Genomic DNA, 20,579 nt, shown 5'->3' with positions numbered 1-20,579 from the left:
GTTGTAATATGGCTTTAAAATGAAGTAGATCTGCACAAGGAGACATGCAGATATTGTTAAAATTAAAACCCACAACGTTGTGAGTGCGTTTGTTATGTTTAACCATGACCATACACCTCTATGAGAGTGTCTAAGACAGGACGTGGCTCCATAGTTATGATTGTATCCGAATAACATAACATGTTGAGAGTTAATTTAAGGTTAGGAATGTTTAAAAAATATTTTCATAATTATGTAACCAAACTTTGAGACCAAGATAAGGTTTCTTTTAAAAGTTTGGTTACATCTTTCCAACGATTACTCATCCCTATGGCACATGCCCCATGTAATTTTCTCAAACCCATAACAAATTAGACACGGCGCCTGGCAATAAAGATATATTGCCATGCGCCTCGCTGTCGCAGTTGTAGTAGCATATCTATATAATTATGCAAAAGAATATGTAAATAGAACCGAAAGGATTGCATTAGAACCAGTCTGTTCTGATTTCCGAATAAGCACGTTTGCCAGCTGGTTTTCACGTCTTTTTGATCGTGCAAGCTATTTTCAGGCTCAAAAACATTTTAGACAAAAACCAACACAGTATCCAAGCTTTTATTGATAAAATATACAGCTGTGTCCAACACACGTAAATAAATAAAGGCTGAATCGTACCTATTGCAGTTTCATGATTGCGACACACCATGCAACATCTCACTCGGCCAGGAACATACAAAATGTACATATATATGATATATATTGTGTGCTGTACAGTATAACGAGAGGGGCGTGGTTTCTGCCGCTTTGAACATCATTTTAGTAATATCACGTCGTGTAAGCTTAAAGTGGGAGGAAAGCTCAAGGTGACTCAATTAAGACGTTTACCACTTTTACGAAACACACGATCACGGGTATGGTGCTGACAAACCAAGGGTAATAATTATGTTTAAGTGGGACTTAAACCAACGACCATAGGATTCTGGCACGCCCAAGGGACGCAACGCACTTTATATCCGCTGTTCATGTGAATATTGCTTAACCTAAACACCGTCAGAAACCTGCAATTCTTTCGTTCATGGGTGACAATTATGAAGCAAATCAAAAACGTATACGTAGAAGGTATGCATGTCATTCACTCATAAACAAAAGTAATTGTGATCATATCAATTCATTAATGACTGAAAAATAATAATTACAGTACTACCTTTATAACGAACTCGCTTATAACGAACAAACGGATATAACGAACTTTTTTTAGTCCCAGCCATTTGCTTTATATATGCTTATAACGAACTACAGTTATAACGAACTAAATTAAGCGGTCCCTTTGAGTTCGTTATAACCGTAGTTAACTTTAATATGGATTTATATGATATTGACTTGTTTGATTCATCCTCTAACTCCGCAAACAGCAACAGCCCGTAAATAATCGAGTCTTGACGATCACGCTGTAGGAGTACGATGGCATGCAATCAATCACGTCATCGAGCCTGACCACACTGTCTATTAATAACGCAGCTTCATAGACCGCAGTCATATAGCTCGAATATTGTGTGCGGCGTAAAACAACAAACAACACAAACAAATCTTTTGACAAGCATGGATTGCTGGAAACCACACAGGTGTTTTCATGTCTGTGAGGTAGTCGAGTTTAACGCCATTTGGAACAGTTTTTCAGTTATATCACGGAACTCTTCAAACCCAATAGAGTATAATAAAGAGTTTAAAAAGCTTGACGATGTTTAAATTCGTACACTGAATTTTATGAAACAATGATAATAAATCTTCTGAAATATAAACACCACTGCCCCAGTTTTGTTTGTTTGTTGTTTGACGCCGCACTATTCCAGCTATATGGTTTATAAATAATCAAGTGTGGACCAGACACCTCAAGCATGGATTGCTGATGACCGATTCTCACCAGTATACCAAAGATTAAGACAATTAGAAGAAGCGTTTTAACCAAAACACATGATAACACACGAATATGATCACACTTTTGTTACATAATATATGTTACAACGTTGCACCTACAAATGAGTTATGTATTAAAATAAACGATTATCATTAATTATTTATTATTATTAAATAATCAATTAAACACAATTTGGCAACAACCTGCATACGGTCGTATCGGAATAATTGATATTAATAATTATTCTTAACCATAGGGAGGTCAAGAGTCTCGCTATAGACTCTCAATGAATACCCACCATGGAGCAGCCCTCTACAAACCCAAAGCAAATGCATTGTGGACTATTTAGAATGTGAATTTCGCAGCCAATTCCCACCATAAAAGCAAAAGTGTTTATCTCTAATTGGTCATGAAGGTGCACCTTATCTTAAATTATCAGCAATATTTTTTCTGAAATACGGGCAGTCTGTAAATAATCGTATCTGGACCGAAGTTAACAATCTAGTGATTGACAACACGAGCATCGATGTACACAATTAGGAAACGATGACATGCATCAACCAATACTCTCAAATAACCCGTTGTCATAACATACGCAATGGAGGACACCGACGTATCACCGAGAGTAGAAGTAGCGGTTCCCGTGACTTGGCCAAGTTCATTCAGTTTGTTTTCGGGTTGATGTGAAAGTACACGTTACGCACGTGCACAATGAATTAATGTGGATGTTCCACATGCAATATGTACCAAATGCGAGTTAACACTTGCGTCCGGAGCGTAAATATCGAGCTGCCGATTTATTGAAAGACAAAGTGATATTCCAGATTACAACCTATACTGTATTTATGTCATATTGCTTTTGAAAGGTACTGTCACGCTGGTTCCAGGAAAACGCCCCTTTCCATCGTGTATCCAGCACACCCCAGGGGTCAAGTGGCAGGTTGAGGTTGTCTCACGCGTGTCTACCAGTAGCTGGTAAGCCAGGATAAGCTGAATCAACTCACAAAACGCGTTTGAGACAAGTAGGCGGTGCACAGATTTTGGGCAAACATATTTGGTTTGTTACAGGTAGAGAGGGTGTACGCATGTTCTGCACGTGCGGGTTATGATGAAATGGACAACGCTCCCATGAACACGCGTGTTGCTCATAGGCCGTTTAGAGGTCAGCGTGACAAGTCGATACCAGAATTTTCTAAAAGTCGTTTCAGAGAAATATTACAAACAAAAAACATGTCAAGGTTTGGTAAACATGGCCAAATCATACAGGCTCGATAATTAGCGTGTAATTCATGAATTACATGGAGAAAGAGTGTACAAATATATCTCAAGCATTATCAAAAACTAGCTTTGCCAAGCGCATAAGAGCAGGAGCATCGCTCGTGACAAAGGTGTGTGTTGACTGTTGTTATCTGTGCAAATTTCCTGTCACTGTTTTCGGTGTCGGCCCGGGAAGTCGAAAATCTATTTACCAGTAGTACCGGAAAGGCGAATGGAGGGGTAAGGGACTGGGGACCGGGAAGGCGAATGAAAAGATCAGTGATGTGTACCCTCGTTATGTATACAACGGACACTTATACATTGAGGACACTGGGGTGTTGTGAGGCGGAAAAGTGAAGAAAGAGATAAAACAAATTGAACTCAGAGAATGTGATTACTAACTTCCGTTGAACTCGTGAGACGGAAAAATAAAGAAAGAGATAATCTACTAAAATTGTTAAAATTGAACTCAGAGAATGTGATTACTAACTTCCATTGAACTCAGATTAAGTAATCTAGTAAAGAAACGATGAAGCTATAACAACACGCGGGAATCAGTGGAACTCGTTAGCCAAGACAGGACACGCACATATCAATTGAACTACTTGTCGCGGACCACCCGCTACCCCTTTCTTCACAATGGTACACGCCAATGGGCGGACCTCATACATAGCCATACAAGGTTAATTGTTAGGTCACAACGCAACTTATCCTGGCTCACCATTAGGATTGTTTTTAGCATATCCGATATACAAATATCAGAACTAGGCTCGCTATAAACACAGAAATAGTGCTTGACTGTTACACAGATGTATGCACAAGTGGCTCACTGTCGCCGTGAGAGATGAATACTGAAGAAAATAAGTAAGGGATCATTACCATTTTGGGGATAATTTTTCTATTGAAGACTGAGCACACAATTTTATACAAATATCCCCAAAAATATTCATGATCTCTTACTGTTTTCGTTCATGAATATTCCTGAATTATGGAAACAATCAAGGAATTGGAAACACCAAAGGGAAGTTACTCCAATGAAAGCACCATGCGATGACCTTTGAGCAACACCAGCTGTCTGACAACTGTACGTATTGACGAGAAGGGTTACCTCACCTCAACTGAGAATTGTTTGATAATGCCAAGTGGACAACATGCATGAGGAGCCAACCCCATAAAATAAAATAAAATAAAATAAAAACACCAACTGAGATCGCTAAAGTAATCTAAAGTTAGCTGAAGTGTCCCTTGAGATCGTTCCGATCGTGTTAGCTACACACAGGCTCTAGTAAATCACATGGTCTCTGTTCGCACGAACATCTGGATTGATGAGTGAGTGAATGTCGCTTTTCGCCGCACTCCAGCTATGTCACGGGGACATCTATATAATGGAGTCTGGTCCACGCAAACCAGTGACTGAAAACATGAACACCGATCCACGCCATTGGGCCGATGACACGTAATCAGTCAGGTTACAGATCCTGGCCACCTGATCCACTTTAGTCGCCATTTACGACCGGTAATGGATTCTAGGGGCCTATTCTAACCAACCCTATCCCAACGGGCGCTTGATGGTGAGGCGGGACGAATTAATGGTCTTCCCCCAAAAGCCACGCATTTCCCAATTAGACAAGCCAGCGTAGCAGTCCCGAGTCAGTCACACGACCTGTTTCTTCCACAAACGTATCAAGGATGCTATTTGAAGGACATTAGGGGAGATAACTCTCAAATGCAAACTGCCCGGACGCACACACGTTCACATGAAGCGCCGGGACAATTCATCTGACACCAAAGATTCATACCAGGGTTCGAACGCCACTGTCCTGTAGGAACATAACACATTGTTTTTACTGGAAATCCGGTCTTCGGAAAAGAGCTGTTCATGACATAATAGTTGCTATTTAGATGGACCTGGGCGCCATCCGGGTACTCACAAAAGCACATACAATAGTGGTCAGGGCAACTTCCGGCCCGACAATGTCGACTACACCACCCGTACATTCCTTTAACGGACTGTTGGGGTTTCGCTGGCCCACAGATTATGTTCCTAAACCTTTCGTTACAAGGCTGCTGTGTTGTGTTCTGCGGTGGAGAGGATGCAGTTGATGACGCTGCAAAAGATTGGGATATTGCAGTTGTAGTCATCGCTGTCGTCATAGTCGTTGTGGCCTGTGTTGTTGTAGTCGTTGTTTGAGTGGTTGTAGTTGGTGTGGTAGTCGTTGTAGTTGTAGTAGATACGGTCGTGGTTGGTGTTGTCGTGGTTGATGACGTGGTGGGAGAGGAAGGTTGGGTGTTGGGTTTGACGTAGGCGTAATGCAAACCAGCCCGGGGGTAGGTGTAGACGATGCCAGATTTGATGTTGTTGGTCACTGTCGTGTCGTGGTTGTTACCACTGCGACCGATGGAACCATGTCCGTTGTCGTGACCGTTGGTCGTGCTGTTCGACCCGCCAAGGATTCGGATGTCTGCGCAGTTGATGAACTCTTCCTGGGGTCCACACCCGAGGCATTCTTTACACCCGTTGTGGTCTCGACCCATGCGGTACCCTGAAACATGAGTGAGTGAGTAAGTGAGTGTGTGAGTGAGTGAGGCAAGAGAGTTAACTGACTATAAAAGTCCAGTTTTGATTTGACGCACTTTGCGATGGAAGACCAAATTTTATCACAATATAGATCTTGATTGTCGATCAGATCGTCTTGACAGGGCGCCGCCAGTTTGTTTAAAACAAATGCAAGTAATACGAGGGCCGGAATCTGATTGGTCCATAGGTGAGGCATAGAAGGGACATAACTCGCAACAGACACTGGTGGCGCTACGATCGAGCCACAGCATTCCAGCCTAGTTCGACAGGGGTTGAAACTGGACTTTTAAAGTCAGTTCACTCTCTTGCCTCGGGAAGATGTCACAGGGTATGGTGGAATATGAAGTAATGACGGTCAATCTCATTAAATTCAAATAGTTTACCTTTATGCAGGAAGATCTGACAAGCCTTTCATTGGAGGAAGTGTCTAGTGAATTTTACAAACAGGTAATCAGTGTAGAGTCTCTAAATTTTCGGTAGGAGCATTCGGAGAAGCACATCCGATTTCTGTACCTCGAAGATGAAAGTACCGCCGTCAAATTGCTGGAATATTGCTGAGAGCGGCGTTAAATAACAACCAACCAACCAACAACATTAAAGTTCACGAGCAGTTCTAAGTGGTCAATAAAAAGAGAAAACGGGTGCACAATCGAGGGAATTTATGTGTTTTGTGTTCCTTTTCTATCGTTAAGGCCGTAATTTTCAAATTAAACAACGGAGTGATAACGAAATTAAGAATATCGTTGTGGTGTAGGGGGTATGTTAAAACATACATTTCCAGGAGGAGCTGAAATATTTTTTTTATACAACATATTATTGTTCACAGCATCCAGTCAAGTGAACAACTTTTTTGGTAAACCTGAGGCAAAATTATTTTGTTCCAGTGCTTTCTGTTACGGAGCAAGGGCCCGTTTCACAATTCGATCGTAGTGCTAAGATGATTGTAACTCTCATACTATAACATTGACTTACGATAGTCGTAGCTCGAAGATAGCTTTGTGAAACGGGGCCCTGCACGCCAAATGGTGCACACCTCACTCTACAGTTAACAGTTAGGCTTTACAGTTAAAAGTTAACAGTTAGACTGCTGGAATACTCACCAGTGTGATACTTCCACTGTAACACACAGATCTGACAGCTCAGTCCCTCAGGCATACGCAGATGCATGTCATAATACTCCCTTCCGCTTCCGGTGTAATAGCGAGTAGAATTAGTTTCCTCAATTACTAATGCCGGATGCGTTTTGAAGCATGTCTCAAGGTTTGGACCAACAGGACCTTCTTGACGTGGACAGAGTCGGAACTCAAAGTAGCCGAGCAGATTCTGTCTAGTGTACACAGTCACGTTCAACTTCTGTCCCATTTGGATTGTTTTAATCGGAGCCTGTTTGGAGTAGATCCCAGGATATTCGTTTTGCTTGATGACGTCATTGTATGCGTCACCGCACGCGCCGCATCGTCCAGCGGCGTTTTGCCATTGTTCCTGCATTAAAGAGGACATCACATTGTCGTGAAAATACATTCAACAACGGTGGTGGTGGTAATGGAGGTGGTAATGGTGATGATTTTCACTAGATCTATCTTTCTTTCGTTTTTTCATTCTATGTATGATTCCTTTTAGCTTGTACGTTTTTTGCATTTAGGTTTTTAACGTCATGCGTGTATTGCTTTTTCAGTCAAGTTGCTCTCCCTCCAATAACGTTCTTTTCACTTTGCCATGACACACACATAAACACAGTCGCCCAAACACTGCAAACCCGAGGTCCAAAACACAGCCATGATCAAGCACACCACCACTGAATAAAAATCACAAAACGGGCTTGGTTGATGCGTGTCATCGTATCCCAATGGCGTCGATGCCCATGATGTCAATCACTTAAATGTGTGGTCTAGACTTGATTATTTACAGACCGCCGTCACATAGTTGGAATAATGCTGAGTGCGTTGTCAAACAACAAGCAAACCAAATTTTGGTGTTTGGGTGCATATTTGTCAAAATGCTGTTACAACTTGCGTTGATAAATTAGATTTCAATCAAATAATTTGTCTTGTTTTTTGTGTGTATGAGTTTGAGGAACACACTTACTGCCACACAAAACTTTTAAGAATATAATTAGGAGCCTTGAGACGAAATAAAGATAAATCTTCTGCATGTGTCACATAAACTTGAGCAAGACACATTGTTTATTCAAGTGACTCCTTACACAACATTTCACAAACCAGACAACACATGATCGCACGCAAAACAATCAAACTGTCAGCATTTCCGGCCCGCAAAGGACCTCGGGCGATTTTTACATAAGCAAATAGTTTTCCTTGAAAATTTTCCACATAGCAGATGCTAAATTTGAATGCCATATATATTTTTTCACCATTAAAGAACAATTGCTATGTGCGCTTGGTGGCGACTAACGGGATCCGGTGGTCTGGGTCGATGACTATTGATTGCTTACGGACCGCCGTCATAAAGGATGGAATGTTGCTGATTGCGGCGTCAAACAAGAAACAAACAAAACATTATTAACAAATTAAATGGTGCATTAATTAATTAATTCATGTATGTAAAATCAGTAACTTATAAAACAATAGTTAAGTCCTTATGTTCAATGTAAACATCAGTTTAATATTAATGTTTCGCCATACAAATGATGTGATCGAAGGGGACAGGTTTAACTACGCATTGAGCATTATTTTAGTTTGTGTGTTTGTTGTTTAACGCTGCACTTCGCAATATTCCAGCTATATGACGGCGGTCTGTAAATAATCTAGTCTGGACCAGACAATCCAGTGATTGCCATCATGAGCATCGATCCACGCAATTTGGATCCGATGACATGTATCAACCAAGTCAGCGAGCCTGACCACCCGATCCTGTAGTCGCCTCTTACGACAAGCATAGTCGCCTTTTACGGCAAGCATGGGTTGCTGAAGACCTATTCTAGAACGGATCTACACGGGTCTCATATGGGATGGAACGTTGCTGATTGCACCGTTAAACAAGAAACAAACAAAACAGTATTAACAAAATTGAATGGTGCATTAATTAATTATTTCATGTATGAAACACAGTAAATTATAAAACAATAGTTAAGTCGTAATGTTCAATGTAAACATCAATTTGATATTAATGTTTCGCCATACAAATGATGTGATCGAAGGGGACAGGTTTAACTACGCATTGAACAGTATTTTAGTTTGTTTGTTTGTTTGTTGTTTAACGCCGCACTCTGCAATATTCCAGCTATATGACGGCGGTCTGTAAATAATCGAGTCTGGACCAGACAATCCACTGATTGACATCATGAGCATCGATCCACGCAAGTCAGCGAGCCTGACCACCCGATCCTGTAGTCGCATTTTACGACAAGCATAGTCGCCTTTTACGGCAAGCATGGGATGCTGAAGACCTATTCTCCTCCCGTATCTTCACGGTCCATTTGTTTTCGTTGTCATGGGTACCGACTTACTGTGCTGAGGTGAGGGGTAAATAACGTCGCGTTAATGATTCTTTCGCTCATATAGAGATGCGCATGCGCGTACTGTTATGGCAAGAAACCACAGATGCTAAAGCCAAAAACGAAAACATGAATTGTTTTTTTGCCGACCCTAATCTTGTGTCCCCGTCGCCTAAACTCATTTCTCGTTTGCACCATGATAGCATTGATCCCCGTCCTGATATTGGTCATATTCCATACAACCAGACATTGTCTTCATTTCAAAACAGGTCTCCACAAACATATTGCAAAACACGGGACCTACCTACAATTTTTGGGACAGAGTGAAATAGGAAATACAGGTATATTTTGGGGGCCAAATGATTCGAACACACGACCAGCGAAACACGATAAGACGAAGGAACGTAGCGAATCAGGGCGGCGGACACGCAAAGTGCGCTTTACAAGAAATATCTATTTTGCTAACTATAAACATCGTCGAGTTTTGATCATGAGGTTACAATACAGGGAGGAAACTGCAGGCAGGTGACTGTGAGCAGGTATATTGAGAAGTGAAATTGGTCAATGGCTCTATAAACTACATGGGCACATGTTTTTCCTTCGGATCGTGCTGGTAATGTACGCACGATTAGACACACTGCTAAATGTAGCCTAAATAGTGTCGCCGACTGCCGACATACTCAAAGACAACCTTATATCAAAACTCAACGGTCATTTTTATCGCCAGCAAAATAAATGTGTCTTGAAAAGCGCAGTTTTGCAATTTTTGTCATAACTATAAATCAAATTCCTTTTCGCCGGAATGGCTTGGTTTTGCTTTATTTGTATAAGCATACTTGCAGTTATCTTTGTTAATAAATCGTCGCGATAGTTCGTGATGATACTTCAAATTGCAGGACTTCAGCTACTGACAAAATGTCGTGCTGCAAGTTCACTGAATCTCCTGGCAGGCTTTCCCATCCAATCTTGTCAAAATGAGCAATCACTTGGCCAAAAATAGGAGCCACGCGTCTTGACAGGTCGGGAATGTGAGCGCGACATTTATTTCTTTGGTCATAAATATTAGTTATAAAATTTATTCATGATATGATTTAGTACATTATCGAGGTTGTTGTGCAAACACGGGGTCAAAAAGAGGTATGCCTCGATCTCAAATCTAGTTCAATACGTCTATATGAAAAGGTAGATATATAATGTGCATTTACAAAATATTTTTTCAAAGCTATTCTGGAATGGAGCTGCCAGTTTGAAACTTGTGCCGTATAGCTCGTAAAAGCTGTTTTCATTGGCAAATGTTGACTCAGCAATATGCCAGCTATATGAAGGCGGTCTGTAAATAATGGAGTCTGGACCAGACAATCCAGTGATTGACATCATAATTGGTTGGTTGGTTTGTTGTTTAACTCCGCACTCAGCAATATTCCAGCTCTATGACGGCGGTCTGTAAATAATCGAGTCTGGACCAGACAATCCAGTGATTGATATCATGAGCATCGATCCACGCAATTGGGATCGATGACATTCATCAACCATTCCTGACCACCCGATTCCGTTAGTCGCCTCTTACGACAGACATAGTCGCCTTTCGCGTTCGCATTCTAACGGGAATCCTCACGGGTCACGCTGCTTGTAGCAACATTCTTTTAAAATCAGGGCGGGTTACAATATGAATTAGTTCCATACATTGTCCTCATTTATAGAATAGAAAGCGGGTCTGGATCGTGATGGACTAAGGCTTTATCCACAAAGCTACCCAACCACCCCTTCATTAGGAAATATAAATATGACTTTTAATCGCACAAATCTAATTCCTATGGCTCATAAAAATACATTCAAACGCTGTAAGACAAATAAACAATAAAAGAAATACTTACATAAAACCCACCACAATTCAACAGCTCATCGAGATAGTTCATTGGCACGTTGACATCGCCTAGCCTCCATAAACTCGATCTCATCGTAGGCTCTATAAGACGAGCTCTCCCATAGGCTAATTCCCACAAGCACGTGAAATACGTGAATATTGAAAAGAGAAAGAGTCGGACATATCCATTGTTACACGGCATAGCGGTGACGAACGATTGATTAATAAATGCAACAGTTGAGAAGAAAACGTCACAACAGGTTGACTCACAGCTCACAATTTGACATTTTGTATTTGCGTGCAATTAACAGTAGACGTCCTTTCAGAGTGAAATATCCTCCGGATAATGAAACATATACCTATTTTGGCGATTATTAGTCTTTTTATCTGAAATGAATTTACGTCATGTGCTTGGATTTGAACGAATGGATCCGGGAAATATTCTGTAAAATCCACAGGTGAAATTCAAAGTCCATTCAATATCAGTTAATATTAAAATTCGATAAAATGTATCCAGTTAAAATCGAATTTCACCAACACACAATTCAGCTGCCTAAGGTTTGTCAAGATGGCAAAATATTCAACAATATGTCCTCCACTTTGCCCACGCTGTCCTGTTTCCGGGAATTACAATAGGTTCTCATATTTATATACGATCCACTGACATCCTTAAATGGTTCTGATAAGCGGGGATTTATATATGACGATGCTACGAGGAGTGTGAAGTCATCGCGTGGGAAGATTCCGTCGTTTACTTCCGGGTTAGTACCGAAAGTTCATCGAGTAGAATATTTTCCTCCGATGGTCCAAGATACTTGTTGAATCCTGTCAGTAGTGATCTGTTAAAATAAGGAATATAATGACAAAACTAATCATTCAAAAATTCTGGTTTTCAGTGGCCCATACATAAAATGTTCACAGCTGTTTTGCCCTTAACGCCAAATAGAATCTGTTTCGGTGGATAATCTGGACCGATTATTATTGACATTATTATATACATTTACATTTATTTTTTACAGTTTAAACATTCAAAAGAACAAGATTCCTGTAAGTTTTACAATAAGAATAACTTCGTTCTTCTTTTGACACAAGCGATGTTAAAGGCGAACTGAAAATTAAGGAATATGCTTTTATGGTGCAATTATCGTGACAAATGAAGGTTAATAAACTTGCGGAATAGCTTTACTTCGTCTTAAAATCCACCTTTAACCTTCCTAAACCTCATTACTCTTTGTTAAACCTGACAAGCGTGTTTAAACAAGTAATGAAACCTGCCCGACTGTTTATAATTAGCCAGGCATGATTAGTGAACGTCACTGAGCAATACACACCGCAACTTGTCAATCATGTGTCAAGGCCTGTCTGTGTCATGTGACGTCATCAAATATTGGGCACCACACGACGTTGTGATGATTATATAAATGTGCAGGTAAAGCCAAATTACGTTTCTACTTCCATCATCATCACCATCATCAACAACAACAACAATAACAACAACAACAACCAGAAAGATGTTTGTTTTTTGTTTAAAGTCGATACTCGAGTCTCAACCAGTCTGACCACCCAATCCATTCACCCGCCTCTTACGACAAGCATAGAGTGCTGGTGACCTATTCTGACCTGGAATCCATTTGGGTTCAAAACGAATAACAGCTGGAATTTTCGAGTGGGTGAGAGAGCGATTGACTGTTGATTAACGCCGCAGTTAGCAGCACTACAACATTATCATGGCAGACCCGTGAAGATTTATATTAGGAATGGTCTTCATCAACCAATGCTTTTCTGTAAGAGGCGACTAACGGGATCGGGTGATCAGGCTTGCTAAAATGGTTGCATGTCATCGTATCCCAATTTGGAAGTTCGATGCTCATGATATCCATCACTGGATTTTCAGATCCAGACTATGTTATTTACAGCCCGCCGTCATATAGCTGGAATATTGCGGCGTAAAACAACAAACAAACAACATATCATGGCAGCAGGTCAATCAAGCCTCCACTTAATGTCAAAATAGCATTGTGGGTGATAGAAGTTACTACACTTGCTGATGAAGATCATTTCTACGATGCCTTGCCCTCCTAGTACTAAGTAAGGATGAACAAGGAGAACTAAGAAAGGATGAACAAGGAGTATAAAGTAAGGATGAACAAGGAGAACAACGTAAGGATGAACAAGAACTAAGTAAGGATGAACAAGGAGTACAAAGTAAGGATGAACAAGGAGAACAAAGTAAGGATGAACAAGGAGAACTAAGTAAGGATGGACAAGGAGAACAAAGTAAGGATGAACAAGGAGTACAAAGTAAGGATGAACAAGGAGAACAAAGTAAGGATGAACAAGGAGAAATAAGTAAGGGTGAACAAGGAGTACAAAGTAAGGATGAACAAGGGTGTACAAAGTAAGGATGAACAAGGAGAACAAAGTAAGGATGAACAAGGAGAACTAAGTAAGGACGAACAAGGAGTACAAAGTAAGAATGAACAAGGAGAACTAAGTAAGGATGAACAAGGAGTACAAAGTAAGGATGAACAAGGAGTACAAAGTAAGGATGAACAAGGAGTACTTAGTAAGGAGGAACAAGGAGTATAAAGTAAGGATGAACAAGAAGTATAAAGTAAGGATGAACAAGGAGAACTAAGTAAGGATGAACAAGGAGTATAAAGTAAGGATGAACAAGAAGCACTAAGTAAGGATGAACAAGGAGTATAAAGTAAGGATGAACAAGGAGTATAAAGTAAGGATGAACAAGGAGAACTAAGTAAGGATGAACAAGGAGAACTAAGTAAGGGTGAACAAGGAGAACTAAGTAAGGATGAACAAGGAGTACAAAGTAAGGATGAACAAGGAGAACAAAGTAAGGATGAACAAGGAGAACTAAGTAAGGATGAACAAGGAGTACAAAGTAAGGATGAACAAGGGTGTACAAAGTAAGGATGAACAAGGAGAACTAAGTAAGGAGGAACAAGGTGTACTAAGTAAGGATGAACAAGGAGTATAAAGTAAGGATGAACAAGAAGCACTAAGTAAGGATGAACAAGGAGTATAAAGTAAGGATGAACAAGGAGAACTAAGTAAGGATGAACAAGGAGTACAAAGTAAGGATGAACAAGGAGAACTAAGTAAGGATGAACAAGGAGTACAAAGTAAGGATGAACAAGGAGAACTAAGTAAGGATGAACAAGGAGTACAAAGTAAGGATGAACAAGGAGAACTAAGTAAGGATGAACAAGGAGTACAAAGTAAGGATGAACAAGGAGAACTAAGTAAGGGTGAACAAGGAGTATAAAGTAAGGATGAACAAGGAGAACTAAGTAAGGATGAACAAGGAGTACAAAGTAAGGATGAACAAGGAGAACTAAGTAAGGACGAACAAGGAGAACTAAGTAAGGATGAACAAGGAGAACTAAGTAAGGATGAACAAGGAGAACTAAGTAAGGATTAACAAGGAGAACTAAGTAAGGACGAACAAGGAGTACAAAGTAAGGATGAACAAGGAGAACTAAGTAAGGACGAACAATGAGTACAAAGTAAGGATGAACAAGGAGTATAAAGTAAGGATGAACAAGGAGAACTAAGTAAGGATGAACAAGGAGAACTAAGTAAGGGTGAACAAGGAGTACAAAGTAAAGATGAACAAGGAGAACTAAGTAAGGACGAACAAGGAGTACAAAGTAAGGATGAACAAGGAGTATAAAGTAAGGATGAACAAGGAGAACTAAGTAAGGATGAACAAGGAGAACTAAGTAAGGATGAACAAGGAGTACAAAGTAAGGATGAACAAGGAGAACTAAGTAAGGATGAACAAGGAGTTCTAAGTAAGGATGAACAACGATGAAAACTTCTGTATTACATTTAGGAGCTACGTTTTGGTGAAGTTCTATCACCACATCACTTGCTTGATAACGGTGTTAGAACCTACACCGAAGCGTCGCTCCTAATTGCAATAAAGAAGTTGTTCATCCATATATCTTATCCTTAATTTTTCTCGGGAGGTCGGGTAGCCTAGTGGTTAAAGCGTTCGCTCGTCACGCCGAAGACCCGGGTTCGATTCCCGACATGGGTACAATGTATTAAGCCCATTGCTGGTGTCACCCGCCGCGATATTGATGGAATATTGCTAAAGGCGGCGCAAAACCATACTCACTCACTTACTTTTTCTGCGATACTTGTATTGCACAAAAATGCAAGGACATCACATGGAAGAAATCCCAACGTTGAAATAAATACTACATGACACATGCGGTATGCACGTTGCAGATTTTACCCCTGGAAGAGGCAAACACTTCCCTTAATTCGACATATTGACACGGGTGGATGGTACACCTATATCAAGACGCTTGGACGGGAGTATAACCTGCCCTAATCTCGACATATTGACACGGGTAGATTGTACACCGATATCAAGACACTTGGACGCGGGTATTACATGCCCTAATCTCGACATAATGACACGGGTAGATGGTACACCTATATCAAGACGCTCGGACGCGGGTATTACATGCCCTAATCTCGACATAATGACACGGGTAGACGGTACCTCTATCTCGACGCTTGGACGGGAGTATAACCTTCCTTTATCTCGACATACTGACACGGACGATGCTACCCCTGTCTCGACACTTGGACGCGGGTCAAACCTGCCCTTTTCAAGGTACTATATCCCAAGACACACGGCCGCGGGTAGAACTTGTCCGTATCTCGACATACTGACACGGGTAGATGGTACCTCTATCTCGACACTTTGACGTAGGTGAAATCTACCCTGACCTAGACATAGGAGCTCGGGTAGAGGTGAACTTGCCTCCATGCATGAAAGAAGCAGATACTGCGCTTTTCGGGACTTAAGTGTTTCGGGAAGACCACAATTTCAAACCATGAAAGGAGTTGGTTGGTTGGTTGGTTTGTTGTTTAACGCCGCAATCAGCAATGTTACAGCTATATGACGGCGGTCTTTAAATAATCGAGTCTGGACCAGGCAATCCAGTGATTAATATCATAAGCATCGATCCACGCAATTGGGATCGATGACATGCATCAACCAAGTCAGCGAGCCTGACCACCCGATCCCGTTAGTCACCTTTCACGACAAGCATAGTCACCTCTTACGGCAAGCATGGGTTGCTGAATCTTCGCGGGTATGAAAGGAGTTGACTTAGCATTGTTAGGGCTGATACTTATCACGTATCACAACACGTGGATGCAGGTAGATGCTACCCCTATTTCGACGCATGAAGAGACATATACTTTCCTTTAGTTGACACGAGTAGATGGTACCCCTATCTTGACATATTGTCACGAAAAGATTCTGCTGTTATCCCAGCGCGTGGTCGATACTGCCTCTATATCACTATAAAGACCAAGTAGAAGATCTCGACGCATGGGTGAGGAAAATACCCCTATGTCGACGCACGCACTGTCGGGGCGAAGAGTTCTGTCCCCTTGTCGCCAGGATCCACTGACCGTATGTTCGACTTCCAGATTCCCCCTTGATCTGACACACCATTCCACGATCGCGTGTTTCCCAAACATCTGAGACGTGTGTCACGGAGGCAGTAAACCAAACTAACTGACACGCCGTGATGTAAGGGAAATAATGTTCAAAGGGTTCGGGGATCAAAATCAGTCATAAACCATAAGGTCACTACACTCTACTGTAACTGAACACTGTACCGCACTGTAACTCACCATGTCAGAAACACTGCCAACAACAGCTGAGCGACTTCTGACGCTGTGAGTGATCGCGGTTCTCTCTTAAAACATCACACTTATTACCAGCGACATAAATTAATATATACGTGATTCGCAATTTACATTTCACCGTGGGCGATGTGTACGTTTGCCTAATCCATGTATAAGTATATTAGAGCTGGCGTATTTGCGATGGGAGGCCCGGGGGTATCGACGGAGACAGTCTGAGGGTGAGGGCTGACAATTCTCCATGCGTTTGATAGCGACATAAATTAGTATTTGATGGATGACGCATCAAAATATTCGCATCCACGTCAAAGGCTTGCGATTAAAGGTGCGTGCGATGTCTGTTTGTGCTCGCATCACTTAATAAAATCTCATCACTCAGATTTGAGGCGCCTTGAGGCGTGCATAGGCAAACCTCTAATGGCGACTATTTAAGGCCATTTAGTAGCATTGAGTTAATGAGAAAGATTTGCGATGAAGGTTTCGTGGATATTAATAGAATGATTGACTTAAGCAAAATAGATGTTGTGAGAAAGCAAGCGTTTATGGCCATTGCTTGGAGTGAGTTAAAACCTGACGCCCCATCAGCATTATTTCAGCCAGATAGCGACTGCTTGGAGTGTTTTTGGTTTGGTTTGGTCTAAGAATTGTTCAAGGGAATCAGAGTCAGCAATATTCCAACTATATCATGACGGCCTTTAAACGATTGGACCCGTGAAGATCCGGGGTAGAATATGTCTTCAGCAACCCATGCTTGCCGTAAAAGGCGACTATGCTTGTCGTAAGAGGTGACTAACGGGATCGGGTGGTCAGGCTCGCTGACTTGGTAGATGCATGTCATCGATCCCATTTGCGTGGATTGATGCTCAAGATATCAAACACTGGATTGTCTGGTCCAAAATCGATTATTTACAGACCGCCGTCATATAGCTGGAATATTGCTGAGTGCGGCGTTAACCAACAAACCAACCAACAACAACTTTAAACGATTGAGCCCGGACCAGAAAAGCCAGTGATTAATATTTTGATCAGGGAACACGCCGTCGGGGTATGCTGACACACGGTAACTGACTGTAGCTCTCGTGTTACAGGGCTGCGTGTCTCTTCGATCCTGAGGGTTAGGGTATGTTAACTCACACCCTACCCTTAGCCCTTGGACACCCTTTCCGATGAAGCACCCCTTCACGGTCCTTAGGGTTGGGCCCCACTTGCCAAACCCATACCCCTTCGCGATCCTTTGGGGTGTGCACCATTTGACAAACTAACACCCCTTAACGGTCCTTTGGGTAAGGCACCCCTTTACGATCCTTGGTGTTAGTTGCCTGATGGGGTATGAGAGAGCCATCTATTTTTACGAATTAATCCTATGGTATTTGAAGAAAATACTTTTTCTTTTAAAGTTTCGCTGATAAATGTAAATAGCCTGGTGCTGATCACTTCTCAAAAGAGTGATCACTTTGGGATGGCACTTGGTAAAGTGTCGGCCAATTGGATTAACGATTAACGATTATTTACATACCACACCTATATAGCTGGAATATTGCTGACTACTGCGGCGCCAAACAACAACCAACGATATCTGGATTATTAGCCTAGCTCATAGCTTTGGTTGAATCGAGATTTTCGTGAATGTACTTACGTTTCTCGGTTGTAAAAATATGTCTTGGAGTCAAGTCGCTTTGACCTGTCAAATCTCTACCATAGCAATGAATTCATTCACACAGTCCCAAACCCACCACTGCGTCCTGAGCCCAACTGTGATATATACAACTGTAATGTACACGACAGGGACGGGAAACAGTTGATTGGCAGATGACAAGCTCGGCGCGGTGACGAGGTGCACGAGCTTCGTCGCGACCTGTTTTCTTAGCATTGCTGAAAAAGGCATTGCTTGAAAGAATAAGAGACGGGACATTATTAAGTCAAAGCGTGACTCACAAGTAAGACGAAAATAGTTTATGGGAATAATTCAGCTCTATTTCTTAGTGCACTTTAGAAAGCATTAGATTTGACGAGCCAGATTTTGCATTTTGTCGTTATGGCACTGTTAATAGCTGTACCCAAGTGAAGACCCGGATTAGAATAGGTCTTCATCAACCCATGCTCGTCGTAAAAAACGACTTACAGAATCGTGGGAAAGGCTTGCTGACTTGTCATTTATATATTCCATTTGCGTAGAACGATGCTCGTGATGTCAGTCACTAGATTGTCAGGTCCAGATTCGATTATTTACAGACTGCCGTCATACAGCTAGATCATTGCATAGTGTGGCTTTAAACAACAAAGAAACTTACTGTTATTCAAAACAAATATAATGCTGCACACATCAAAACCATTACTGAAACTCTGCAAACGTTTGGTCCAAAACACAACTATGACATCCGTATAAAATACACCACCCAAAAAAAAATAATCTTGTTTGTTTCATTTTTAGCAACCATGAAACGTGGGTGTATTCTTTCTTTTGTCCGGCAGTGTACTCGAGTCTGGGTAACCAGTGGTTAATGGTGTGATCAACGACTCGGTTGGGTCAGACATTTTAATCACCCGATCCTCATTAGTTTAGTCCCCCGGGAAGCAGACTTCCAACCACGGCATGTCAAACGCCGTTAAAAACTAACTGTCACTAATATCCAAACGACATCAACAGACTAATTACACTTGCAATGAACTACTCAAATAATATACTACATTGACTAGTAGAGCGTCTGCCCGGAGAGTGGAAGGTCCCCGGACGCGTCATACCAAAAGACGTTAAAAGATGGTACTTGTTGTTACCCTGGCATTAAGGGGCTAAGACAAGGCCTGGTCGGCTCGGAGTCAGTATACATGTTAAATTGCGGCATGGTATCTCAGTGTGCTAGCACTATAAATCGGCATCAATCCGGACCAGTACAAGCAGCCGCACACACACACACACACACACACACACACACACACACACACGTGCACGCACGTGGCTGTATCAGTGCAATTATCTTGGACGCGACGTTAAACCCCATTTCACCTCATCATTAATCGACACCTGTGACAAGCATGAAGTTCTCGGCGCTAATTCTTTCTCGTGAATCCAATGGGGCCTAGACAAACATTTTATCATTTTCTTTCATCTGACAATAGTTCGAAAAAATACGAGACATCTTTCCCTATTTAAATAACCACGCCATATTGGGGGATGGTGAGCTAAAACGGTCGCTCTTCTCATTCTACTCGGGCCACAAAATGTGCTTCAATAAACTCCAAAAAAATACATAAATCAAATAGTGCATGACTTTGATTGACGACAAAGCCTGATTTGAACAAGAGCTGAAACAAGCCCCATATTTAACATCACGTTTCAGGACACGCTTTGAGTTCGATGAGGGAGCGTTCGGTGATGCATTGATTTGTACTCGTATATAAACATGATGGGCGATGCCTGTACGTCATCCAACGAAGTATTGCGTATCATTATCAAGTGTTTCGTTCATAAAAACGTTGTACTCTTTCAAGTCAATTTTCTTTTCACGAGACTGACGTAATGCTTAATAATAATAACTTAATGTTTATCAATATTAATCTGTTTCTCAATCGGTTTTAATTTTACAAGGAAGCGCTAACATTTTTTATTTTATGTTTTGCAAGAATTTTGTTTTGTTTGTTTGCTTGTTGTTTAACCCCGCACTCAGCAATAGTCCAGCTATATGACGGTGGTCGGTAAACAATCGAGTCTGGACCAGACAATCTAGTGATTGATTGGTTGGTTGGTTGGTGTGGCGTTTAACGCCGCACTTAGCAATATTCCAGCTTTATGACGGCGGTCTGTAAATAATCGAATCTGGACCAGACAGTCCAGTGA

The 20,579-nt window shown here is 41.4% G+C and overlaps 1 protein-coding gene across 1 annotated transcript; it reads right to left on the bottom strand.

Moving 5' to 3' along the window:
- On the bottom strand, positions 1 to 18,496 carry LOC124131223. The gene is made up of 4 exons (XM_046494335.2): positions 18,381 to 18,496; positions 11,058 to 11,886; positions 6,830 to 7,211; positions 1 to 5,694 (listed from the first exon to the last, which is right to left on the bottom strand). Exons 2-4 carry the CDS (start codon positions 11,247 to 11,249, stop codon positions 4,874 to 4,876), a joined length of 1,395 nt encoding a protein of 464 aa, XP_046350291.1. The 5' UTR covers positions 11,250 to 11,886; positions 18,381 to 18,496; the 3' UTR covers positions 1 to 4,873.
- Between the last annotated feature and the right edge of the window lie 2,083 nt (positions 18,497 to 20,579).

Source organism: Haliotis rufescens, unplaced genomic scaffold (assembly GCF_023055435.1).
Source record: "Haliotis rufescens isolate VD_foot unplaced genomic scaffold, xgHalRufe1.0.p SCAF_14, whole genome shotgun sequence".
NCBI lineage: Eukaryota > Metazoa > Mollusca > Gastropoda > Lepetellida > Haliotidae > Haliotis > Haliotis rufescens.
This window is presented reverse-complemented; position numbering and strand designations above follow the sequence as displayed.